This window comes from Podarcis cretensis, assembly GCF_951804945.1.
Source record: "Podarcis cretensis genome assembly, chromosome: 13".
Classification (NCBI taxonomy): Eukaryota; Metazoa; Chordata; class Lepidosauria; order Squamata; family Lacertidae; genus Podarcis; species Podarcis cretensis.
This window is the reverse complement of record NC_137182.1, coordinates 37,679,624-37,706,027: the sequence shown is the minus strand read 5'-3', so window position 1 is coordinate 37,706,027 and position 26,404 is coordinate 37,679,624. Positions and strand designations below refer to the sequence as shown.

The 26,404-nt window shown below is 47.0% G+C and overlaps 2 protein-coding genes across 4 annotated transcripts in view; one reads left to right on the top strand and one right to left on the bottom strand.

The window, feature by feature from the left end:
* The window catches only part of TTYH1 (tweety family member 1), a 65,684-nt gene extending 52,318 nt beyond the window's left edge, over window positions 1-13,366 (bottom strand). The window contains exon 1 of one of the 2 annotated variants that reach the window (XM_079950405.1): window positions 13,108-13,366. In XM_079950405.1, coding sequence (XP_079806531.1) covers window positions 13,108-13,233 — 126 coding nt within the window. In that variant the 5' untranslated portion in view covers window positions 13,234-13,366. The remainder of the gene's footprint in view (window positions 1-13,107) is intronic. The other variant, XM_079950406.1, reaches the window with a different exon arrangement.
* A 3,468-nt stretch (window positions 13,367-16,834) lies between these two features.
* The window catches only part of LOC307201325 (T-cell-interacting, activating receptor on myeloid cells protein 1-like), a 56,704-nt gene continuing 47,134 nt past the window's right edge, over window positions 16,835-26,404 (top strand). The window contains exons 1-5 of one of the 2 annotated variants that reach the window (XM_079950414.1): window positions 16,835-17,126; window positions 17,887-18,195; window positions 19,788-20,090; window positions 21,954-22,247; window positions 23,807-24,614. In XM_079950414.1, coding sequence (XP_079806540.1) covers window positions 17,075-17,126; window positions 17,887-18,195; window positions 19,788-20,090; window positions 21,954-22,247; window positions 23,807-23,916 — 1,068 coding nt within the window. In that variant the 5' untranslated portion in view covers window positions 16,835-17,074 and the 3' untranslated portion in view covers window positions 23,917-24,614. Of the gene's footprint in view, window positions 17,127-17,886; window positions 18,196-19,787; window positions 20,091-21,953; window positions 22,248-23,806; window positions 24,615-26,404 lie in introns of those variants that run through there. The other variant, XM_079950413.1, reaches the window with a different exon arrangement.

Here is a 26,404-nt window from a genome sequence, read left to right as displayed (position 1 = left end):
ATGGGAACTGTAGTCTCAAAACATCTGGCGGGCCGAGGTTGAGGAAGCCTGGAGTAAACCCAACACAAATCTGGAGTGGAGTCCACTCCATATATAGCCCCGAAAATGATACTTGGGACCATACAAAAGATATTAAGACTGGGAGTCTTCCCTTTTTTTAACCTCTCTTCTGAGCAGGAAGATTTGGCAAGGCCTTTCCGCTACCACGAAAACAGGGCCGGCCCAAGACATTTTGGCACCTGAAGCGAACCATGAAATGGTGCCCCTCCCCACCAGGGAAGAAAGGGTGAGTGAAGTTCTACATAAGGAACAAGGGGCAAATAAATTATGCATTGAGGCCTGCTGTCCCTATGGATCCTGTCACCTGAGGTGGTTGCCTCACCTTGCCTCGTGGGTGGGCCAACCCTGCACAAGAAGCTTCTATTAATGCCACATTTCTGAATACTTCCTGCTGAGAAGCTACACAATGCAGCTCACACAGTCTTCTGGCAATCTGCACTTTCCCAGGTATCTACCACTATTAAGAATCAGTATATTCTGCCCACAAACACATACTATGGCTGCAATCCTAAATATAAATATACTTATATGGAAAGAAGCCCCATGGAATTTAATGGGACATAGTTCTCAGTAAACACAGATAGGAGTGGTCCATAAGACTGCAGTTGAGCACCCAAACACATGCAAGTCCCCCTGATTTTTAAGCATGAAAAAGTGGAGGCAGGATTGTACTGCTTAAAACTAGAGATGATTTAACCCCAGCCTTGTTGTATGATCAGCATTGCCTTCCAGAATTCTGATGGTCCACTAATGTGCTTTAGATTGCAAAGCAAGAGTGTCTGTACTCAGGATCTTTGAACAGTTAACTAATCTGCGCTAAGTGATCTTGAGTATCCACTACTCTTTAAGAAAGCAAATGCCTTACTTGGTCCCACCAAGGCTGAATTCACAGGACCTTTCCAGACCTTTCTTTTAATTGTTAAGCTCCGCATTATATGTGAGCATTCACACAACAGAAAAGCCGCTTTTTGAGCTCTAGAGGAATATAGGGCAAGTTTCCATGATATTTGCTTCCGGGGGGGGGGGGGATGTTTGCAAAAAATATGGAAAGGGATGTTATATTTACACTACATCCCACTCCAGTTCAACTGTATAGTTCCAGAAGTGGCTTTTACATTATGTGAAAGCGCACATATGATGTGGAAATGAATAGGGAAATGTGAATGAAAATGGAATAAGCTGCCATGTGAATGCAACTCAAGGTCTACCCCATGGATCATTCTTTGCAAAGCTCCTAGCAGCCAGGAGGTGTGCATGTGAGGGTCGATTAAACACTGACACGTGGTCCGGCAGTGGCCTACGGTCTTATTTTTCTCCACCCCTGCTGTGGACTGCATGCTACCTGCAAACTTTCACTACTGGCATGCTTCAAGCGGAAACTGCAACACAATGTTGCAGTGTGTGGCGTGCTCCAGTTCAAGTTGCTCCATTCTGTGTCCTCTCCCTCCTGGTTCACAGTTCCCACCCGCAACAGTCACTCAACATTCTGTGGCCACTGGGCATGCTCAGCACTCATGGGTTGTTTTAGAGGTCCCCCATGTGGGGGTTTCCCCCCCAAAAAAAATATTTTTGTATTGCTGCAAACCTTGGGAGTTCCTCCAAGCCTGTTGAATACAGTGGTACCTCGGCTTACAGACGCTTCGGCTTACAGACGCTTCGGCTTACAAACTCTGCTAACCAGGAAGTGGTTGCTCTAGGTTAAGAACTTTGCCCCAGGACAAGAATGGAAATCGCATGACAGTGACGCAGCGGCAGCAGGAGGCCCCATTAGTGAGAGCACGCCTCAGGTTAAGAATCGTTTCAGGTTAAGAACGGACCTCTGGAACGAATTAAGTTCTTAACCGGAGATACCACTGTGCCTCCCTCTGGTATGTGGGAGATACTGTTTTGGCTATCTGTGCAATGGTACTTGCAGCCTTAATGCTGGCAGTACAGATGGACAGGGAGGGAGAGGAGCAGCCCTTCTGGAGAATGCATCTAGGTTCTACTAGCGACACACGAGCAATAATTTCATCACATGGGGTGCCTGCATTGGAAATGACATCATTCCTATGGGAGTAATTAACATTCAAAGTAGAAGCGGTACGGGATGCTCTTCTGGTTTCAAGCAGTCCTCCAAGAGCCAGGTAAAGATCAGAACCTGAAGAAGCAATCTATGAACAGGTGTGTGGGAGAAGAGCCAAAGGTCAGAAGAAGCCCCAGATGCCGTCCAGTGGGGATTGGGGAAGTCCGAAACCAGCTATTTCCCCCCCCTTTTTCTCTCAAAATGCACATCAACATGTGCTTATGCAACCCCAAATGCACACTTCCACACTCAGATGCTATAAATATGTTCAGTTTCATTATTCCATTCCAACGATGCTTTGCATTTCCCCCCCAAAACGTGACATGCTGCTAAATTTGGAGGAAGATCCAGTACATACTGTAAGTAATACAGTCCATCCTGGCCCTGCCAAATCTGGTGGTGCCACTGGCATGTAAGGCTGTGTATAATTTATAATTTAATTTGGCAGTTTTATCTGCTTAGTTTGTTTATACACAATTGTACACAAATTGCGGTGGTTGGTGGTGTACAACTCTCTCTCTCTATATATATATATAGGTAACGGGCAGGGGTACCTTTACCTTTTTATATATAGGTAAAAGGGTAAGGGACCCCTGGACAGCTAAGTCCAGTCAAAGGCGACTATGGGGTTGTGGTACTCATCTTGCTTTCAGGCCAAAGGAGCCGGTGTTTGTCCAGACAGCTTTCTGGGTTATATGGCCAGCATGACTAAGCCGCTTCTGGAGCAACGGAACACTGTGACGGAAACCACAGCACACGGAAACACCGTTTCCCTTCCCGACGCAGCAGTACCTATTTATCTACTTGCACTGGTGTGCTTTTGAACTGCTAGGTAGCCGGAGCTGGGACAGAGCAACGGGAGCTCACCCCGTCGCGGGGATTCGAACCTCCGACCTTCCAATCAGCATGCCCAATAGGCTCAGTGGTTTAGACCACAGTGCCACCCGTGTCCCTTTCTATATATATATATATATATGGCTCAGGGTGTGTGAGAGGAAGTGGGCAGTGTTTCGGCAAGGGAGGCCAGTGATTTGGCACTGCCACAAGCTGGAGAGGATGCCAGAAGGGGTGGGCTTAGGGCATGTGGTTTGTAACTATACATCTACAGTTCTATGTCATGGATGCTTTAGCTGAGGTTCCCGCATTGCAGGGGTTGGACTAGATGACCCTCAGGGTCCCTTCCAACTCTATGATTCTACTCTATGATCTAACCATTGACAGAGGGATAAAAGAAGGGGGAGAGTATGTTTTCAAGGGGGTGTCGTGTGAGACAAAGAGGAGAGGATTCTCCCTTTCTGCTTTTAAATATGGTTTAGAGCAGAGGTGGGGAAATGTGGTGTTGTTGTTTTTTTTCCTTCATATTTTCCGTATTCATTTGTGAGCAATTTCCTGGGGCTTGAAAACAGTGGTGGGCAGTGCCAGGGGAACAAAGTGGGCAGGCAACAGATGCCAGTCTTGTACCGCGTAGGCTGTATTCCAGCCACACAAACACCAGAGTTCCTTACACAAAGAAACCTCTTCACCCTCCATGCAGGTAAGCAAGGTCACACTCACACCGTACATTCAAAGCACAGGGCTTCTGCCCTCCCACCCCAGAACAAGAACCCAGTTTGTTAAGGGTGCTAGGAATTGTTGCTCTCTTGGGGGAAAGCTCTGTGGTGTGGATGTCGCCCAAGTAAGAGGCATTATCGCAGTTTAAGGTGCTTGAGGACGGGTCTGGCTTGAGTCCTGAGGGCCACAGAGGGAGGCTGGGAGGGGGGCACTTTTGTCCCCCAGGCCCAAAGTCCGCCACCACCTCTCGTTTACAGCAGGTAGAAGGCAGGTTGGGATCTGCTAATAGATCTCTGAGCGATGTTGCAGTAGATTGGCAAGGATTCCTGACCTGATTTTTTAGCAGCTAGCTGTAACAAAACAACAGCTTTCCCACCTACATTTGCCTGCAGAAATGAAGGCTAACTAGAGCTGAACTTTTGTCATGTAAAGGCGCTTTGGGGCATTGTGGAGAATTTAAATGGTGACACAAATGCCTTGTATTTTTGTGGAATTTGCTTCCGTAATCTGTTATGACATGAGAGTTTGATCATTTTATGTTTGTACGGTCTTTTGCTATTTGAGGTATTTACATTCATGGAAGTTCTGGGCTGTGCAGGTGGTTGGTGTTTTTTGCCATGACAGCCACCCACCTGGACAGATTTAAAATGGGTTTAGATGAATTTGTGGCAGATTTGGCTAGCAATGGCTACCATTCACGATGACTTTATACTTCTTCCAGTATTATTTCCACATTTTGCACCCAGACCTATAAATTAGCTTATACAGATCTGTGTACAGACAAATCCTTTGTATTCTTTTTTAAAATGATGTATATCCTCCAACATTTCTCCGATGAAAATAGGGACGACCTATTCCATAATAATAATTTTATTATTTATATCCCAACCATCAGACTGGGTTGCCCCAGCCACTCTGGGAGGCTTCCAACATATATAAAAAACATAATAAAACTAAACAGGGCTGCCTTCAGATGTCTTCTAAAGGTTACTTATCTCCTTGGCTCAGGGGCCACAAAACTCCATACCCTCCAACATTTCTCCGATGAAAATAGGGACGTCCTAAGGAAAAGTGGAGGGACGCAGGTGGCGCTGTGGGTTAAAGCCTCAGCGCCTAGGGCTTGCCGATCGAAAGGTCGGCGGTTCGAATCCCTGCGGCGGGGTGCGCTCCCGCTGCTCGGTCCCAGCGCCTGCCAACCTAGCAGTTCGAAAGCACCTCCGGGTGCAAGTAGATAAATAGGGACCGCTTACCAGCGGGAAGGTAAACGGCATTTCCGTGGGCGGCTCTGGCTTGCCAGAGCAGCGATGTCACACTGGCCACGTGACCCGGAAGTGTCTCCGGACAGCGCTGGCCCCTGGCCTCTTAAGTGAGATGGGCGCACAACCCCAGAGTCTGTCAAGACTGGCCCGTACGGGCAGGGGTACCTTTACCTTTACCTTTAAGGGAAAGTGGGACATTCTGGGAGGATCAAATCAGAAACCGGGACAGCTGCTGTTAATCCGGGGCTGCTATCCCTGGAAATCAGGGACACTTGGGGGTCTGAGTGATGCCTTTCTCTTCTTTGGGTGAGACTTAAGCGGCTGCTTTATTTATTTATTTATTTATTTATTTATTTATTTATTTACCATTTTATACTTCTACTAAAAACCTCAAAGTGGTGTACAGCATATTAAAGCAATAGCTGGGTGATGTTCCTCCGTCCTCATGAGCAGCCTCTTCAGTAGGGCTGGTGAGTGTGGGTATACCCACTATACCTTTAAAGCACATTCAAAGCACATCCTACCCTCACTGTAGGTTAAACCACAGAGCCTAGGACTTGCCAATCAGAAGGTCGGTGGTTCGAGTCCCCACAACGGGGTGAGCTCCTGTTGCTCGGTCCCTGCTCCTGCCAACCTAGCAGTTCAAAAGCAAGTCAAAGTGCAAGTAGATAAATAGGTACCACTCCGGCGGGAACGTAAACGGCGTTTCCGTGCGCTGCTCTGGTTCGCCAGAAGTGGCTTAGTCATGCTGGCCACATGACCTGGAAGCTGTACGCCGGCTCCCTAGGCCAATAAAGCGAGATTAGCGCCGCAACCCCAGAGTTGGTCACGACTGGACCTAATGGTCAGGGGTCCCTTTACCTTTACCCTCCCCAAATTCATGGGAACTGTAGTTTGTCAATATCCTGGGTATTATAGCCCTGTATGGGGAAACCTGGGTCCCCAGGATTCTTTCTTTGGGGTGGGATGTGATTTGAATCTGCTTTAAAGGTGTCATGTGTATGGCGGGGGTGGTGTCACAGTTGCTGGGGAACACCAGCAGAAAAGGGCTATTGCCCTCCTGTCTTGCACGTGAGCTTCCCGTGGGCGCCTGGTTGGCCAATCTGCAAAATGGGTTGCTGGATTATAGAGCCCTTAGGTCTGATTCAGCAGAGCGCCTCTTGAGTCTGCGTTGGGGGCACTCCAGGGATTTGAATGTAATTTAAATGGTGGCTCCAAGTTGAAGCAGCGCTCACTGGAACACCATAAAAGGGGAGAGGGCCAGACAGGAATCAGCTCTGGCCCCGACAACCACCCAGCAAAGTTGGGCACTGACGCCAGCCCTGCCTGGTGCCTCTCCCTGGGGGCTCAGCGAGAGAGGTAAGTGAAAGAAAGGCTGCAGACACACCTTGGCAGTGCCACAATGGGGCATATATTAAGGCTGCGAGAGCTCTTCTTTGCAGAGAAACAGTGAAATAGGCAGGGCAGAGATGAGAACTGTGAAGTGCCAGGAGTAAGAGCTATATAAAAGATAAATTATTTATACCGTGCCGGGTTTTTCACATTCACATCTTTAAAAGGATGTTCAAGGAGAAGAGTGTTTAAAAAAGAAAAGCTGTAAAAAAAAGAAAAGAAAGAAAGAAAAGGCTCACGGCATGGGAGAAGAAGGAGAGCCTTGTGGAGATCTGTCTGAACCGCATTTCTAAAAGAAGGTTATGAAGGGAGGGTGTCAAGAAGGGCGTCCTACATTTTATGTGACCAGAAAACCCAAATTCTCTAATTGAATCAAATGAAATAGATTTGCATGAGCTCGCTTAAGCACAGCACTTCGCGTTGGTCTCAGAGTACAAGGGATTCCCCCCCCCCTTTCTCTCTCTTTGGTAGCAGCTGGTGTTCCTTTTTAGGAAACCAAGCAGTGTGGAAAACAGGAGGGATTTGGTGACGGGACTTGGATTCTGTGGTGAAACTCAGTTCTGTGTGTGGCCGTGTGATGAAATTCAGTTTGACAACAAAATAAAGGTAAAGGTAAAGGTAACCCTGCCCGTACGGGCCAGTCTTGACAGACTCTGGGGTTGTGCGCCCATCTCACTTAAGAGGCCAGGGGCCAGCGCTGTCCGGAGACACTTCCGGGTCACGTGGCCAGCGTGACATCGTGGCTCTGGCGAGCCAGAGCCGCACACGGAAACGCTGTTTATCTTCCCGCTGGTAAGCGGTCCCTATTTATCTACTTGCACCTGGAGGTGCTTTCGAACTGCTAGGTTGGCAGGCGCTGGGACCGAGCAGCGGGAGCGCACCCCGCCGCAGGGATTCGAACCTGGGATTCGCCGCAGGGATTGACAACAAAATACAAGGTGACAAAACCCAGACTTAAGGGAATAAGGCATAACCCTTTCCTTAATGTACCACTTTGCTACATGTAGGGAACTCCCTCCCCCCATTTTTAAACACAAGGGAAGCAATCACAAACATGATTCTTCACAACCTGTAATTTGAAGTGGTACAGTCCAGAACCCCGCCATCTTAGGCTACAATCCTATGCACACTTCCTTTGGAGCAGGAGTGCCAACTTGAATAAAATATTGGTGGCGGGAGGTAAGCTCTGCCCCACATAATGGATCACAACACAGACACACACACACACAAATGGCAATGCCCATCCACTTTGGCAAGGCGTGCCACCCTCAAATATTTTATGGGGGTCCGAAGGGACCTCGGCCCCTAGGAGTCGGTTCCTATGCTTTGGAGTGAGTCAGGCATAGTCAACACTACACAGGAAGTAGAATGAAGTGGTATAGATCTGAGGATTTGACTGTACCACTTCAAGCTGCAGATGGGTGGTGGTAGACGATTATATTTTTGAAAGCTCTCCACACACAGAAACCACCCTGACAGGGAATGTGCTGGGTTATGTGTATAATTCTTAGTAGCAGGATTTTAAAAACAAAACAAAACAAGGGGCAGCATTCAAAACAGGTGTCGCTAGCTGCAGTCTGAAGCTGTATACTCACTGTACCTTTGAAGCACCTTTGAAGCACATTCTTCCCCCGAAAGAATTATGGGTTGCTGGGAATGGTAACTGTGAGGGGGTAAACTACAATGCCCAGGATTCTTTGAGGCAAACAATGTGTTTCAAATGTGCTTTAAAGGTATAGTGTGTACATAACCTGTGATCATAACAGTCTGCCTTACCACTGCAGGGTTCGTACCACCTTCGTCTTCTGCCTGGGTAAGGTAAGGTAAAAGGTTAAAGGACCCCTGGACAGTTAAGTCCAGTCAAAGGCGACTATGCGGTGTGGCGCTCATCTCGCTTTCAGGCCGAGGGAGCCAGCATTTGCCAACAGACAGCTTTCTGGGTCATGTGGCCAGCATGATTGAACTGCTTCTGGCTCACAGAGAACCATGATAAGAGCCAAAGTGCACGGAAACACTGTTTACCTTCCCGCCGCAGCAGTACCTATATATCTACTTGCACTGGTGTGCTTTCAAACTGCTAGGTTGGCAGAAGCTGGGACAGAGCAACAGGAGCTGGATTCTGCCTGGATAGAGCAGGCCTCGTAGTGGAGCGAACTGGCTGTGAATGTCCTGATTCCGCATAATGTGTGGATTCACAATAGGGCTCTCCTTTGTCAAGCAGACCAGTCTTGTAGGAACAACAGGAACTTCTGCATGCACAGCATGTGCTCTGCCACTGAGCCACAGCTCAGAACTTCCTAAGAACTTTCTGTTCCCATCGAGGTCGCTCCCTGAGCCCGCCACCACCCATCCCACTTGGGCCAGGCAACAGTCCCAGTGCTTTGAATGGAAATGAGAACTCTTCCATTCAAAGACTCTTTGCAGGGGTCCAGCGAGTGAGTTTATTTGCCACTCAACCACACAAGTATTTGGTTTAGGAAACAGGTTAGGAACAGCCTGCAAGGCTGGCATCATGCTTATCTGAGGGCCTTGTTTTCTAGTCTCCTTTAAACATTATGAACTTCAGCAAAATCTACAGGTGGCTCCTGCAACTCAATGCTGGGAAAATTTGGTACAAAACAACCACAGTGCCAAAAATGCACCAGGCCTCACCCCACAGAGGGCCTCCCATGGTCCACCTCACAATGCCTCTCTGACTCTTTCACCGATGGGGCAGGAGAACTAATTGCTGTGAGATGTTGTGCTCACACTGAGATCGCAGCTCCGTTCCAAAGTGGGATGGATCATGGGGGGGGGGGGTCCTTCAGGGACTCAATGTGCACTTGACACAGCATTGGCTGTTGTGGGAAGATTACAGAATGCATGCGAGGCATTTCCAAGGCAGACCTGACTCTCCGACAGACACACCAGGAGAATGAGCAACGACTGTGTCATTTATTCAACAATTGCCCACATTGTTGTTTTTAAAGCATCTGTTGAAATTCAGCACCGTTGAAGCAAAGCGGCTGGCCTAAGCTAGACCACCGATGGAATTCAGAAGACACGGCAAAGACCCCTCAGAAAAGCTGAATTGGGGCAATCTCTTTTCATTAACAATATCCAGAGAGGTAGCTGTGTTACTCTGTTTTAGTGCAAGACCAAGGCTGTGTACACAGCATACTTTTAAAGCACATCCGAAGCATGGGGGGCTGGAGGACAAAATGTGCTTTAAATGTATGGCGTGCACACAGTCTAACACATTTTAACTATCACAACATACAACCTAATTTTTGTGCTCAACACCCCCCTCCCCCTGCTTTGTTGTAGAGCATCTTGCCTGAGGAGCGTTCTGGAGAACTCGGACCCTTGCCACTGTTTCATGACATTTGGTTGGTCCTAACAAAAAAGTATTGCCCAATGTGGATTGTTGGATTTCCCACTCCCACTCCCCCCACCTGATGGACCAAGATGGCTAATGTTGCTTTTTATGTTTTATTACAGCATTAGCTGTTGTAGGACTACAGGACACTTAATCAGATCTAACATCTGATGGACTGGGCTCTAGTCCATGAAACCGTATGCCATAATAAAATGTGTTAGTCTCTAGGGAGACAAGGGACCATTTGTTGTTGTTATTAAGGTTCTTCTGCTAAGGATGAAGGCTCTTTCTTGTATCCCAGTCATGTCTCTGAGGGTGGTGCGGTGCAAGTCATCTGAGTGCACTGGGTGATCAAGATTGCATTCAGAAAGTCCCAGGTTCGATCCCTGCTGTCTCCAGGTAGGGAGTAGACCCCAGCTGAAAACTGGAGAACTGCTGTCAGTCAGTGTGGACAATACTGAGCTACATGGACCAATGGTCTGATGCAGAAGAAGGCAGTTCCCTAGGTTCCTAGACATTACCTCTTTGACTTTGTTCGTTTTGGTATTTGCTAGTCTAGCTTTGGTGATTCTAATCTTCCAAAATAATACACCAAATTTCTTTTGCAGCGTCCAAATCATGTGGTGGTTAGTTCCACAAGGTACAATCTGACAAATTGGGTTGGGCAGGATGTAATTGGCAAAGCAGCATCAGTTAGTCATATTGTCCACAGTGGTTTGTGCCCAAATCCCCGTTTGGTAAATTTGGCAAGCTAGCTTTTGTGGCTCGGGTTAAGAATGAGCCTGTTCATGTCTTAGATAAAAGGACAGATAAATGTTCTACTTCTCTCTTTTCATGCTTTCCTTCCCAGCTTTGGGGAAAGAAAACACATAAGAGAAATCAGCAGAGGCGACTGAAGGAGCAACTAGATTTTACAGAGAAGTTAGGACGTTGGGGTTGACCAAAGTTTACCATTTAATTTCAAATTGTATAGACCACAGCCTAAGAAGGCTCCATTTGCATGGTACATTTAACCACACTATCAGACCACTTTGAACAGTCATGGTCCCCCCCCAAAGAATCTTGGGACTTGTAGTTTGCTAAGGGTGCAGAGAGTTGCTAGGAGACCCCCTGCTCCTCTCCCAGAGTTCCCTGGGAATATGAATGGACTGTTAAACCACTCTGAGAGCTGCAGCTCTGTTCTCGGCTCCCAGGATTCTTTGGGTGGAATCCATGGTGGTTTAAAGTGGCATTATCCTGCTTTAAACATGTAGTAGAGATGACGGCCTCAGTGACAAGAGTACATGCACAATATACATTGAAAGCACATTGAAAGCATCCCCACCTGCCAGAATCCCAGGAACTGTAGTTTCCTAAGGGTGCCAGAAATTCTAGTTCTGTGAAGGGTAAACTACAGCCCTTTCATTTTCACGCAACCCTTCATTTTCGGGCGGATGCAACCGCAAGAACGGCTGTTGAGGCCGTATCCGTGTGCAACTGGTTCGCACATTACATGCCACTACACAAGTGCAGTCTCTCTCTCTCTCTCTCTCTCTCTCAGCCCGTCCTGTCTCTCTGTTTGTAGAAGGAGAGTCCTAAGTGAGTCGCCCCAGATAAGACACACTGCACACGGGAAGAGGCTGCTGAGCCTCATCAGCTATGACAAGGAGCTGCAGAAATGTGTGTATGTGTGTGTGCTTGTGTGTGTTTTAAATCTATGTTGTATACACAGCCTTTCTGTATGCAGAAGGCCCCAACCTCAGCCTTGGCATTTTCAATTAAAAAGATCTGCGGTAGCAGATAATAGGAAAGAAAGATTTCTGGCTGACTCCCAGGCGATCCACTGCCCGTTTAGGCAAGCCTTCTGAACCTGGTGTTCTCCAGATGTTTTAGATTGCAGCACCCATCGCCCCTGACCATTGGCCATGCTGAGGCTGATGGGAGTTGTAGTCCGGGGGGGGTGGAATCTGGAGGGCACCCATTGGGAAAACCTGGCCTGGATGACATAAGCAGCATCCCACACTCCTAAATTAATATTGGGTGTGCTCCAATTTGTGTTGAAATTAAGATGCAAAAGGCTGAGAAATAAAATGTTGCTTTGAGGAATAGATGAAGTGGGATTAGGAACGCAGATGCAGAGGCCGCATCTACACAGCCACAGAGCTGATCTGCACACAGTGCAAGCTCAACATGTCCTCAGCTGCACTCATGCGCCTTCGCTTGTGCAGCGAGGGAGAGGCATTAACGTGTGAACCAGGCTAATAATGCAGATAAATCAGCTGCCTTTCATTTTCACGCAACCCTTCATTTTCGGGCGGATGCAACCGCAAGAACGGCTGTTGAGGCCGTATCCGTGTGCAACTGGTTCGCACATTACATGCCACTACACAAGTGCACTCTCTCTCTCTCTCTCTCAGCCCGTCCTGTCTCTCTGTTTGTAGAAGGAGAGTCCTAAGTGAGTCGCCCCAGATAAGACACACTGCACACGGGAAGAGGCTGCTGAGCCTCATCAGCTATGACAAGGAGCTGCAGAAATCTGAGGCAGGCGAGTTTCTCGACAGCTGAGCCTCCCTCCACGGATGCAACCTCAACACACACACCTGGACCACTGATGGCTCCTCCTTGACTTCAAAGCTGGAGCTTCTTGACACATGAGAGATGCTCCTTGGACCTCCTTAGCCCTTCCTCCCTGGCATCTGTCTCCTCCTGTCCCACATTACCCCCTTCTTTCGCTCTGTGTGCAGTTCCAGTCCCATCCTTCTTCCCTTATCTCTCGATTTGGTCCTCCATCTTTCCCAGAGCATCCTGTCAGGTTCCTTCCCTCCCTCCCCCATCCTCCCTCCCCCTCTCCTCCAGCCCACCCCCCTCTCACTAGCTGCCCCATTACCTCTCCTCACCTCTCCTTCCCTTTCCCACAAGTCCCCCTTTCACCCCCCATTCTGCTCCTTTCCCTCCCTCCTTTAGCATTACATTATCCGCTGCTCACTTTCCTCTCCTTCTTCTTCCTCAACTCTTCTCATTTTCTCCACTCTTCTTTGGACCACATCTCTGCACTCTGATTTCCCTCCCCACCCGTCTTGCTTCCCCCTTGTTTCCCACCCTTAATCTTTGCCATCCCGTCCTGATTGCTCCTCCATCCCATCCCTCCATCCCTCCATCCAAATAGCTCTGCCTGCGCGCACGCATTTTAATTCTATGGGCGCACATCTTAATTCCGCGCATTCAAAAGCCCTTCCATTCCCCTCTTTTCCACCCCACCCCCACCTCTCCCTCTCTCCCCTCACCTTCTCCTCCCGCCCCCGCCTGCCCCCTTCCTCCTTCTCTCGACTCTCTCATTCACCTCATCTTTCCCACAGCCCTGCCTGATTTCTGCCTGGCTCGCTGACCCCACAGATCCTGCAAACCCATGCCATGCCCACTCTGGGCATCACCGTGGCACTCACCTGCTGATACCCCCAGTCCTCTGGGGCAAATTCGCTCCCCACGGCTTCAAACTGGAAGTTGATGTGCGGCGCCTGGTGCAGGAGGAACGTCCACCACGAAGCTCGATAGCCCTGGGGGGACCCCATCCCTCCGACGCGGGGCGCCCACAGCCCCAACCCCGCTCACCGCGCTGGTCTCCGGCCCCCCATGCTGGCACACGGATGGATGTCGGGGAATGATGTGCAGGGAGGCAGTGCAGAACATCAGGGCTTATCCGCGCGGGATATTGGGGAGGGGGGAGTGATGGTTGGGGAAATAAAGGGGGGGAGGGCTAGGTGGTGGGCGAAGAGGATCGTGGAAGGCGCAGCGCCATCTAGCGAGCGCTACGCCGGTCACCGTGATTTAAACCAGCCCTTGTCTCGCCCGACCTGTCAGAGAGACTAATAGCTCCCCCAAGTGGATCTGTCCCTCTACACAATAAATACAAGGCATCACTGATCAGATTTAAAGCGGATGCAGAGTGGGAGAAAACGCACTAGTAAAGCAACTTCTAAAACTTCGCAATCGCTTCCAGCCTTCCCAATTTTCTACAAAATATACTTGCGGGGACCCATTGAAATATGTGGAGCGGGCTAGGAAGAAACCCTGCGTAAAAATCCTTACACCTGCAGTGATGTCAGCCCGTTTTTCTTAATTGTCAGGAATCCTCACAAACAGCCAGTTGCTTCTATTATTATTATTATTATTATTATTATTATTATTATTATTATTATTATTATGGGGCGGGGAGGCAACCAGAAAGTAGTTGCTGCTATAAGCCTATAACATTTCCCCAGTTGATACGTTGTAGTTTTGAAGATAGTTATTCCCCCCAGATTGCTGCAGTTGTTGCCTGGAATGTAGCAGCAAGAAAAGCCCCAAAGGTTGTAACATTTCCTCACGGGGAAATTGCTGCAACCCCTTGGTGATTTTGGTTACCTTTTCCTGAAACTTTTCCAGCTCTACAGTATCCTGTTTGAGATGTAGCACCTGGAACTGAACACTGTGTTGCAAAAGTGGTGTAGCACCATAGATTTGTATAAGGGCAGTGTGATACCGGGTTTTATTTTCAGTGTCTTTCCTAATGATCTGAAACGTGGAATTCATGCTTTTCATAGCTGCCATACACTGGACTGGCTCCTTCATTGAGCTATCCACCACAACCCCAAGATCTCATTCCTGGTTAGGTACCAGATCCTATTAGTGTATATGCAAAGTTAGAATTATTATTATTATTTGCCTCAATATGCATCACTTCATACTTGCTTATGTTGAACTTCATTTCCTGATCTTGGCAATTGTCCTCCACAGGGACTTGCTCCAGCCTCCAGATCACTGTAGTGGTGAATTTTATTTGCAACACCAGACACAGTCACTTTGTGAACGTCTATATTTATTTTGAACGAATATCTCCCACGGTTGCACACTCTTCCTCTCCACAACTCAGTGACATCAACTTGGAATTTCACTTATTTTCTGTTTGTCGAACACATGTTCACATGGTCTTGGTAAACCATAGTTTGGCTTCCCATGCCATGTGAACCAGGCCATAATGAATACAGCCGTACCTTGCGAGTTGAACGGAATCCGTTCTGGAAGTCCATTCGACTTCCAAAACATTCAAAAACCAAATTGTGGCTTCTGATTGGCTGCAGGAAGCTCCTGCAGCCAATCAGAAGCACTGGAAGCCCCATTGGATGTCCGGGTTCCAAAAGAACGTTCACAAACCAGAACAATCATTTCTGGGTTTGCTGCATTCGGGAGCCAAAACGTACGAGTTCCAGGGCATTCGACAACCAAGGTACGACTGTATATCCAAATCTTAGTGGAACAGTAAATTTTATTTATTTTAATATTTTAAAACTGTAAACCACCTTGGATGCCTTGGCAGAAAGGCAATATATAAATGCAATGAAAATAAATAGGAGATAAATCATTTGTTCATCCCACACTTTTCATTCCATTTACTTTCCTACCCTTAAAAAAAATATAACAAAGCAATGTGGAATTTTTATGGTAGGGCAACAGAGAACTTGAATACACTTAAATCTCTGCAGCATCACAAATGTGGTTTTGAAAGCTGCTTGCTCACTCTTCCCCCCTCCTGTCCCCACACCTGTGGTTGCAACCTTAAAAGGGATGTGGCTTGTCAGAAAGTGCAGTGAGCTTACTGAGGTCAACCATATTGTAAGACTACAGAATATCTGCATGTCAAGGGGGGGGGAACTGTGTCACAGAGCACTGGATGTTTGAGAAGCTGCGGCCTCGTTTGTGGTACAGTACGGCAAGGTGCAATGGAGAGTTGCTGGCTACGGAACCCTCAACCTGAGTTCCTCTTTCAACATCCTCCTACTTGGCTCGTATGATCAACTGAGAGGTATTGGGACCAGAGACCAGACAGGAGGATCAGAAAGCCAGGTGATGCGTTTACTGAGCATAACTCAAAATGTTAGTGCTGACCTTTAAAGCCCTAAACGGCCTCGGTCCAGTATACCTGATGGAGCGTCTCCACCCCCATCGTTCTGCCTGGAAACTGAGGTGCAGCTCCGAGGGCCTTCTGGCGGTTCCCTGCAAGAAGCCAAGTTACAGGGAACCAGGCAGAGGGCCTTCTCGGTAGTGGCGCCCACCCTGTGGAATGCCCTCCCACCAGATGTCAAAGAGAAGAACAACTACCAGGCTTTTAGAAGACATCTGAAGGCAGCCCTGTTTAGGGAAGTGTCTAATGTTTAACAGACCACTGTATTTTAATATTTTGTTGGAAGCCGCCCAGAGTGGCTGGGGAAACCCAGCCAGATGGGCAGGGTATAAATAATAAATTGTTGTTGTTGTTGTTGTTACTGAGCCTTTACTGCTGAAGTACAAACCCCACCAGCCTCAGCAAGCATGGCCAATGGGAGGGGATGCACAACAATGGCTGGGGATGATGGGAGATGTAGTTCAGTGACACTTGGAGGGTCCAAGGTCCCCCCACACCTGGAATATGTGAAGTAATGGAGGAGGAGTATGTATTTGCCTGATAGAGTTAGGCCTAAGCCTTCTAAGGAGAAGAGACTTTAAGGCTTTGGAAGCGAGGTTAAGCCCTACCATGAATTAAGGTCCAGCACTTCTCATTACAGTGGTACCTTGGGATAAGAACTTAATTCATTCTGGAGGTCTGTTCTTAACATGAAACTCTTCTTAGCCTGAAGAACCACTTTAGCTAATGGGGCCTCCTGCTGCCGCTGCATGGTTTCTGTTCTCATCCCGAAGCAAAGTTCTTAACCCGAGGTAATATTTCTGGGTTAGCAGAGTCTGTAACCTGAAGCGTATGTAACCTGAGGTACCACTGTATAGACATTAAACACTGTGTAGAAAGGGTGAAGACCATAAGCAAGTGAGGGTTTCATAGGAGGCAAAGGACACAGCCCTGGGTGTCTCATGGCACAGCATTTGCACCCATAGAAGCAACTAAGTGCTAAGTCGTTTTAGTGGAGGCAGGTGGGGAGAGGAAGGAGGCACAGGCTCCAACACTTTTGTGCACCATTTCCTCAAAAGGTAGGTAATAAAGGAAATGTGAGACATGTCGAGAGGAGTTCCTCTTGAGGCAAAACAGTCTGTATCAAGGGTGGCCACAAATGAAGGTTTGGCTTTGGAGAGACCTTTGCTTCCTTTTTATCTTTCGCATTATGTGACTGCACAGCTACCGGGGGGGGGGGGGGGCGGGGTAAGGGAAGAAGGATGTTACAGAGGGTTGCTGGGCTTTAGAAGATGCAGACATTCCCTGCATCTTCAGTCAGTTGACAGAAGGCGCTGAGGCAAAATAGGTCAATCTACTAGCAGCAGAGCCCTCACCATGAAGTTTTCTTTCACCATCATCTTTTTGGGTTGGTATTGTAGAGGGGGAAATAGGAGGGTGGAAGGACCAGAGAACGGGATGCTAGTTTCTGTTGCTCATTTATCTTTCCACTAATGGAACCATCTGCTTTTCCAGGATGGTGGCTGACTGGGAAGACATTGAAAGGTGAGCTGCGTCCAAAACAAAAGAATGTTATGTCTCGTAATCAGAATGATGTGAATAGAAGCTAAATGGCATGCCTTTTCCTAACCAAATCTATTTTTGTCTTACACATGCATGAGAAGTTAAGATCTACCAACCTTCCTTGCTCTATATACTCTTCAGAGATCACACCACTATGTTAAAAGTCTCGCTGCTGTTTCTCTCCTACTTCCTGGTCAGTTGGCAACCTTTGTGTTTTGCCACTATTGCTGTGCCACTCATACCAGTTTTGCTAATCTATTTGGACTAGCAGCAAAATGCACCAAAATTGGCACAAGCCCTGTGTGGATTGTGGATATTGGACAACCCAGATCCCAAGGCCTCACCTGAAAGAACCAACAGATTAGTCTGGGTATAGGGATGGGGGAAAACTTGGTCAACTGTGTTAAATCTGTCTAATAATTCACATTTCTTCAAATCATGTGTGAACCAAAACACAGTCATTCTTTGAAAGTCACACTTCTCTGGATTTTGCAATGCATTTCTCCAACCCAATAATGCTGATGAATTTTCTCGAAGAATTAATGAGGAAGCCATCTTGGCTGTGATTCCTGGAAGAATTGTTTTGTCACTTGCACGCCTTTCCCCCCTGACTCCAGCTACAAAAACTGAAGGTGTTGAAAAGACTCTTGGGCTGGAATGTTGTTGGGTTTTTGTTGTTGTTATGGGAGATTGTTGCTGTTACTGATATTTTGTAAATCTCTTGCTCTCTTTTTTTGCCCAGGACAATCTTATCCCAAGCCTTCCATCTCTGTGGTCCCCAGTAAAATTGTCCCCCTGGGAAGCAATGCTACCATCCGCTGCAAGGTGCGCAGTGAAGACTACGCACAAGCAACATTTGTTCTGTTCAGAGAACTGGATTCATCTTTGCATGCTTCAGTAGTCAAGAAGTCAGAGTGGAATGAGGTTGCATTTTTCTTCGCCAATGTCCAACTATCAGATGGTGGGAACTACCGGTGCCGATATTGCTTCAACTCTTTCTCTGGCGACAGCTGCTCACCTTTAAGTGACAGAGTAAAGGTCAAGATAAGAGGTAAGAGCTGGCTGAGTCAAATTTAGAGATGTACATGAAGTTTTCTAAACTTGAGACTGGAAATGAGCTTTGGAGGGAAAATAAAAATAGAGGAGAATTTATGAAATCTAAGTTCTTCTCTGGCTCAGACTAAAATCTAAGCCAGGGAATAATTCCTGTCTTCCCTCTCATTGTCCCTCTCAGCCTTTCAAGAGCTCACAAATATCCTGTCATCCTTCCCTTTGAAGCCTTACCATATGGCAGCAGCTCCACTGCAGCAGCCCAGCTGTGGGGGCTGAAGGAGAGGGGAAGAGAGTCTGTCTGTGTCTCCTTCCTGGGTCCTTATGCAGCTGTGCACCCTGCCAAGACAGAAGATGTCATGTCCTATGGAAAATGCAGTATAGTTTCTAATCTATACAAACCAAGGCTTTTCAGTGTACTGTCACCAGTAATTTGGAACACTATTCCTACTGATGTCAGACAGGCACCTACAATCTCGATAGATTTCAGTCTGCTGAAAACACATTTGCTTCACCAAACTTTTTAGAGAACTAAGTTGACTCAGTGTTGGTCATTTTTTCTGGATTTTATGCTTTTATAACTTTAAGATTTGAAAGTTTTATGGTGTTTCTGAATGATTTTACTGTACACCACCTTGATTTTCTTTCAATGGCAGTTTATACACATTCTTCTAAAAAGCATAAGAACTAAAGAAGAGTCCTGCTGGATCAGGCCAATGGGCCATCTAGTTAGTTCAACTACCTGTTCTCACAGTGGCCAAACAGATGCCTCAATGGGCAACCCACACGCAGAGCCCTCTCCTCTCCTGTGATTTGTAGCATCTGCCCTAGACCACGAAGGCAGAGCAGAGCCATCGTGACTAGTAGTCTTATCTTCCATGAATCTGTCCACTCTTCTTTTGAAGCTGTCCTAGTGGGAGACCATCACTGCCTCCTGCGGGTTCTGTGAGTTCCATGGTTTGATTATGCACTGTGTGAAGAAGTCCTTTCTTTTACCTGTGCTGAATCTCCCACCGTTCAGCTTCATGGGAAGCCCACAAATTCTAGCATTCTCATATATATGTACACAGTGTGTGTGTGTGTGTGTGTGTGTGTGTGTGTGTGTGTGTAGTTCTCCCAAGGGGTACTGTCAGGAGTGGAAAGGTCCTGTGAGCCAGTGTGGTGTAGTGGTTAAGAGCGGTAGTCTCGTAATCTGGGGAACTGGGTTCGCGTCTCCGCTCCTCCACATGCAGCTGCTGGGTGACCTTGGTATAGCGGTTAAGAGTGGTAGTCTCGTAATCTGGGGAACCGGGTTCAAGTCTCCGCTCCTCCACATGTAGCTGCTGGGTGACCTTGGGCCAGTCACACTTCTCTGAAGTCTCTCAGCCCCACTCACCTCACAGAGTGTTTGTTGTGGGGGAGGAAGGGAAAGGAGAATGTTAGCCGCTTTGAGACTCCTTAAAAGGAGTGAAAGGCGGGATATCAAATCCAAACTCTTCTTCTTCCTCCTCTTTCACTCTACCTCCTTCTCCAGCGATACGTTAAAGCAGGATGGGGAACCTGTGACAGATTCCCCACCTTCCAAATCTCAGTTCTCTTCTCTTTCTCACCCAGCTCTGCATTTTCCCAAGCCTTCCATCTCAGTGAGCCCCAGTAATATCGTCAAGTTGGGCGGAAATGTCACGATCCACTGTAACAGTCAAGGCTACCAGGATGTAGAGTTCCAACTCTACAAAAAAGTAGGTCCATCTTTGTTTCATGTTGTAATGGAGAAAGACCGGCAAAAACGGGTCGTATTTGCTATTGCCAATGCCACACTATTCCACGGAGGAATCTACCGGTGTACATATTGTTTCAAGTCAACCTTCTGTGAACTGTGCTCAAATTTCAGCAACAGCATATATATCTACATAAGAGGTAAGGCTGTTTGTGTGCTTTACCCCCCCCCCCCATAAATGGCACTAACATGGATTTTGTATTCCCTGCAGCTGTATATCAAAGGGAAAAGCTGCATTAGCTAAAACATACAAGGTGTTTTAAGAGAGATGCGGGTGGTGCTGTGGGTTAAACCACAGAGCCTAGGACTTGCTGATCAGAAGGTTGGTGGTTCGAATCCCCGTGACGGGGTGAGCTCCTGTTGCTCGGTCCCTGCTCCTGCCAACCTAGCAGTTCGAAAGCACGTCAAAGTGCAAGTAGATAAATAGGTACTGCTCCAGTGGGAAGGTAAACGGCGTTTCCGTGTGCTGCTCTGGTTTGCCAGAAGCGGCTTAGTCATGCTGGCCACATGACCCGGAAGCTGTACGCCGGCTCCCTCGGCCAATAAAGCAAGATGAGCACCGCAACCCCAGAGTTGGTCATGACTGGACCTAATGGTCAGGGGTCCCTTTACCTTTTTTACAAGGTGTTTTTAAAAGAGGCTCTTTCCCATGCTGTGCCAGCATTTGAGTATCATTAGCAATCTTCTCAAATGGTGCATTCCAGGCTGAAACACATTATTTGCTGCTGAATTTAGCAGGATATGTAGACACAGGCTGCCTACACACTGACCTCTCCAGGGTTTCAGACTGGGGGTATTTCCCAATCATATGTGGTGATGCTGAGGACTGAACCTGGCACCTTCTCCCTGCAAATCATTTCCCAGTAAGCTGTGGTCCATCTGGTCATGGACATAGGAATATGAAGAAGAATGGCAGCAAACAAAGGCTTGTTTCATTCAAGCAACTCCAGTTGAAACTGAAGCATAGGATTAGGCCTTTCAGGATTTTTTTAGTGAGAGCCTGTCCACCCTGTGAAAATAAATCCTGGTTTGGAGCTGCTTCAGGTTCTGAAATAAAGGCTATGGAGGAACCTTCTAAATACTGCACACATTCAGTTTATTTGCAGTGGTTCCCAGAGCTGCCCATAAGCCCCTGAAAGTCTTGAGATGGGACAAGCTTCAATTCTACCTTCTGACCATCAGGTGGCAAACGTCCACCAAAAATGGAATAGAGATAAACCACACTGTGATGCATGCAAGAATGGGGGGAAAAAAAATTTGATTTTGGTTTGAAAGCCAAACTTTTGCATGAATGGAACTCTGTAACCTGATTGAATGATGCAACTATGTATATACTTCCTTTCTCTGCATTAATTTTGTGACTAGTACTCATGCTTCCTTACTGCATATAATTCTGCTGTGAATAATGGGGGGGGGGGGGGCGGTGTCAGGGAAGAGGTATGAATGGCTGCCACTGAAATCCTGGCCATTAGAATTCTGGTTTAGCACTTTAGCTTCTGAGACGGGACTTGACATTGCCCCAAACGTATCAAATTCATGTATCAAAGTGAACTGGAAACTCACTTTTACATGGCAAAACCTAAGATTCCCAGGATTTTTACAACTCACTGAAGGGTCAGGTGATCGCATTTCTCAGCAATGAAGTCTTTTTTAATTAAGGTATGTACATTGTTGCTGTTGTTGTTGTTGCTTTAAAAAAGCATAATGTTATTTCAAATTTAATAGACTAGACCATGATGTAAACATAACTTTTATATGCACTGGGAAACAAACAAATAAATGTGTGATTGACTTTACTGTGATATTTGCTTTATTGCAGTGGTCTGGAACCAAACCCACAACATATCTCTGAGATATGCCTGTATATCGCTGAGATATGCCTGTAGCAGAATGAGACTGGCTGAGCAGGAGATGAATTGACTGACATGGTCACTAGCAGGAGATATTCCTTGGTTACCGTAAACATTGCTACTCTTTGCCTCCCCTTTTATTCCAAAACATAGATCCCAGCCTCTCCAAACCATACATCAGAATGAGACCTGGGGACCCACTTGCTGAAGGCTTCAATGTCACCATCGAGTGTCACGGACCAGAGAATGGCCTGAACTTTTCTTTGCACAAGTCCAGCAACCTAATAGCATGGCAGATGGCAGAATCGGACGGAAACACATCTGAGTTCTCTCTTTCCATGATCAGGCTGGAGGATGAAGGGAATTATACCTGTCAGTATCACCGCAGAGGACATGCCTTTCAGTGGTCGGAGCCAAGTGATGCAGTGGGGTTGGAACTTGTGACAGGTGAGGAGCCTGGCTTTGTGCCTTTGTTTTCCTTCCTTCTATGTATACAGCAGGAGTTTGGGGAATTGTGACGACCAAAGCCAAACACCTCTATGGCGGAACCATGGCCACATAGCACAGAATGGAGTATCCATGTGATTTGACTCCACTGGCAATGGCTAAGAAAGTGTGGGTTCAGCCCCGACAAAAGAGCAGTGGCAAGAGAAATGGATGAACTATGCAGAACTGGCTAAACTGACATATAAATTGCGAGATAAGGACAACTGTGACTTTAAAGAAGAATGGGAACTTTTTACAAACTACTTAAAAAGGCAACAAAATGAATTGGACTCCTTGGCAGGTTTTGAATAAACATACACAAATTTATTGATTGTTAACATAGTAGGCAGATAATATAAGGATTTATGCAATTTTACAGTATGCAGAGAATAATATGTGTTGAGAAATCAGAGAGAGGAGCTGGGGGAAGTCTTGGGGGGGGAGGGTTCGATGGGGAGGTGGGGGAAGGGGAAAATAATGAATATGGTATGTTTTGATATTTTGTTATGTTGAAATTGTTATTTAAAAAAGTAAGTGCGGGTTCAGGAATGAATAAGGAGGTACATTTGAAGCCTGAGTGAGATGAAGACAGCCCTGGGAATTGTGGGAAGCATTTGGTTGTATTTACATGATTGTGTTTGGGACAACATTATCCCTCTTTGATATTCTGGTGTATCAGGGGTGGCTAACCCACAGCATGTGGATTGTATCCAGTCCCACTAAACTTTTTCATTTACTCAATATCCTGCCCTTCTACCTTCCTCTGCTGCCACCATCTCCACTAGTAGCTTCAGGCTCAGGTTCCTCCAGGTCCTCTTCTTGAGTTCCTCATTGCATGTCCTCACAATCTGTCAATGCATTCCCAACTGACCCCCCCCCCCAGGCAGTGCTGATCCTGACCTTCTGCTCTCTTCAGCCAGGACCATCCAACCAATCCATTGGTGGATGAAATTTCAAGCCCACATTATGGACCAGTAATTCTGAACGGAACACCCAACAAATGACCAATCACAAACTGACCACTTTTGGATGCTTCTGCATTTGCATAAAAACTGAAACGCAACATGTATCCCTGCTATCTTATTAGTGGAGCTGTCAGTTGGTCCACTGCTTGCAGACTTAGTATGCTTTGTATCATCTCTCTGACTCTAGTCAGAAGGAAAAGGCAAGTGGAGTAGATTAGAAGACTGCTTCCATTGGCAGGTAGATCCAGCAGACTGTTCTTAGAAATCAGAAGTAAGTCTCGCTGGACTCGATGGGGCTAAGTATGCGGAGGGCTGGAAGTTAGAAAGTCAATTTGGAGGGATGGGAGGAACTCAACAACTCAAGAGAGTCAAAATATAGGAGATGAAAAGAAATGTAAAAAATGTACTGTGTTTTTTGAAAATGAAAATGTTAATAAATATTTTTTTAAAAAAAAAAGTATTCTGAGGCCACAGCCTTGGGGTAATCTCCCTCCCCACCCTGCCTTCATCACAACCAACAATTGAGTAGTAACTCTTCTCTGTCTCACTCTGCAGCAAACACTTCTACATCCATGGAGATCATCATCCGCCTGGGAGTTGCTGGCTTGGTCCTGCTTTCCTTGGTGCTGATCGTGGCTGAGTTCATGTGCAGCAGGCAAGGCTGAGAAGCTCTGACTTGACTCAGTTCCACAAGTCAAGACCCTTCCATGAGGCATCAAAGACAAGCAAAGCCACAGGAATCCCATACAGACTGGTTTCATTTCTTGTTCATCTGAAGGCCAAATTTCTATTCTGTGATAACACCAAGGAATCTTTCCAGAAGGGGCTGGGGTGGGGTGAGAATACTAGAGGCTTCTGTTTTCTGCGCCTTTTTTTGAGCTTTTTATGTAAGTTTGGAGCCCTTAACTTACTGTTCAGCTAAGTCCTTCTCAGAGACAACCTACTGAATAACTAAGAGAATTGTGTGTATTAACTGCGTAACTTATGATTTTATTCCTTGTCTGGGTGTTTTGCTTTTATTATTATTATTATTTATCTCTTATAGTAATCGTATCAAATGAAAATCAGTAAAAAGCATACCCGTCCATCTAAAACCAATGTGACTGTGAGTTAGGTAATTGCTTTTCTGTTGCTTTGAACTGCGATTGGGCAGGAGTAGCAAACTCCACAATGCCCATCCTCAGTGAGAAAGCAGCTCCTGAAATCCAGCGGGGGAAATGAGAGGATTTTTGGGGTATGGGATCAGAAGACTGTTGTGTGGAGCCAGCATGGAAGAATGCTAGTGCAAATCCCCTGAAGTAAATGAAAGATCCCTAGTTTAATTCAAGGGTGGCAAAGGCAGGGGGCAGGGTTTATAGGAAGCCTGGAAATGTCCAAAGCTATTGTGGGGGTGCTATTTTAGGGACTGGGTTGGAGAGAGACCATTGTCAAAGCTCTGCAGAATACTACCTTCCTCTCTCAGAGTCTTGGCGAGAGTGGGGTGTTCTGGAAGCCTTTGCAAGGTTTGCCCCCTGGCCTGGCAGCGAGACTTTGCAATGAGAGGAAGCCCTTTCAGAACCTGGTGCCCTGCCCTGTTATTACAGAGCAGCTGCACGGCATTTGGCTTCAGGCATCAAAACATCTCAGGCCGCTCCTGACATGAAGTCATTCTCAGGGGAGTTCCAGGGAGCCCGCCTCATTGTCCGCTCAGCCTGAATTAAAAGATTACTATAGACCCTTACTTTGTAGAAAGAGGAGCTCTGCAGAGTCCCCTTGTATCACTTCGGTTTCTTCTGCTTTTGGAGGAAATGGAGTATAACACAGAGTCAGATGCTGCACACAGTGGTTGTCACCATTAACTTCAAGGGAAGGACCTGCCTGCCTTTCTAATGTGGAACGAGTGTAGCTTGGTAGCAGAGCATCCGTTTTGCATGCAGAAGATTCCCTGTTCAATTCCTGACATCTCCAAGTACAATACCGAGAGAATCTTGCCTGAAATCCTGCAGAGCTGCTGTCAGTCATTGCAGACAGTACTGGTCTCAATGGACCAACTGACTCACTCATTCTGAGGCAGCTTCCTGAGCTCCTTGCTTTGCCAAGTCTGAGGTCTCTCAGTAACCTTCTACTTTTGTTAATGGAAAAAAACCAAAGGAAGTAGTTTACAATTTGACTTTCATTTTATTTTAATGGAAAGGTTTCACCACAATCAAACCATGATTTGGAAGTCAGGGAGAACTCTGGTTAATCCAAATGGAAATGGAAGCTTCTAATATCCTACCTGACAAAAGAGGAGGCACATGAGCCTGAGGCTTGCTGCGGTTCGTTTATATAGAAGAAAACTATGGATGTCAGAGATGGTCCTAGGACAGCATCAGAGTAAGAAAGAAATAAGTATTTGGGGGCTGGTCATTCCTTTGCAGTGGGGAGCCATCATAACTGCAGTCCCAATGCCTCTCTGGAGCTTAAGTTTACAACTCACTCACTATGTGGCTGGATGGCTGCGTTGGAGCCAGTTGAAGTTAAATCCTTCGAAGACAGAGGTCCTCTGACGACATGGGGTTGGGGGGCCAACTCCCTTCTCTTGTGGGGGCCCAATTAGTGCCAGCACCTTCCGTCAAGAGCTTGGGTGTAACCTTTGACGCCTCCCTTTCCATGGAGGCGCAGGTTGCAGCCACAGCAAAGGTGGCATTTTCCCATCTCCGCCGTATTAAGCATTTGGTCCCTTACCTTTCTCACCCTGATCTGGCCACAGTGATCCATGCGACAGTCACCTCCAGGCTTGATTATTGTAACTCGCTCTACGCGGGGCTGCCCTTGAAGCTGACCCAGAAACTCCAGCGGGTGCAGAATGCTGTGGCGAGGTTCCTTACGGGGTCCTTGCCATGGGATCACATTCACCCAGTGCTTTACCAGCTGCACTGGCTGCCGGTGGAGTACAGGGTCAGGTTTAAGGTGCTGGTTTTGACCTTTAAAGCCCTATGCAGCCTAGAACCTAAGTACCTATGGGACTGCCTCTCCTGGTATGCCCCATGGAAGACCTTAAGGTCCACAAATGACAACACTTTGGAGGTCCCAAGTTGCAAGGTGGTTGGATTGGTTTCAACTAGGGCCAGGGACTTTTCAGTACTGGCCCTGACTTGGTGGAACACTCTGTCACAAGAGACTAGGGCCCTG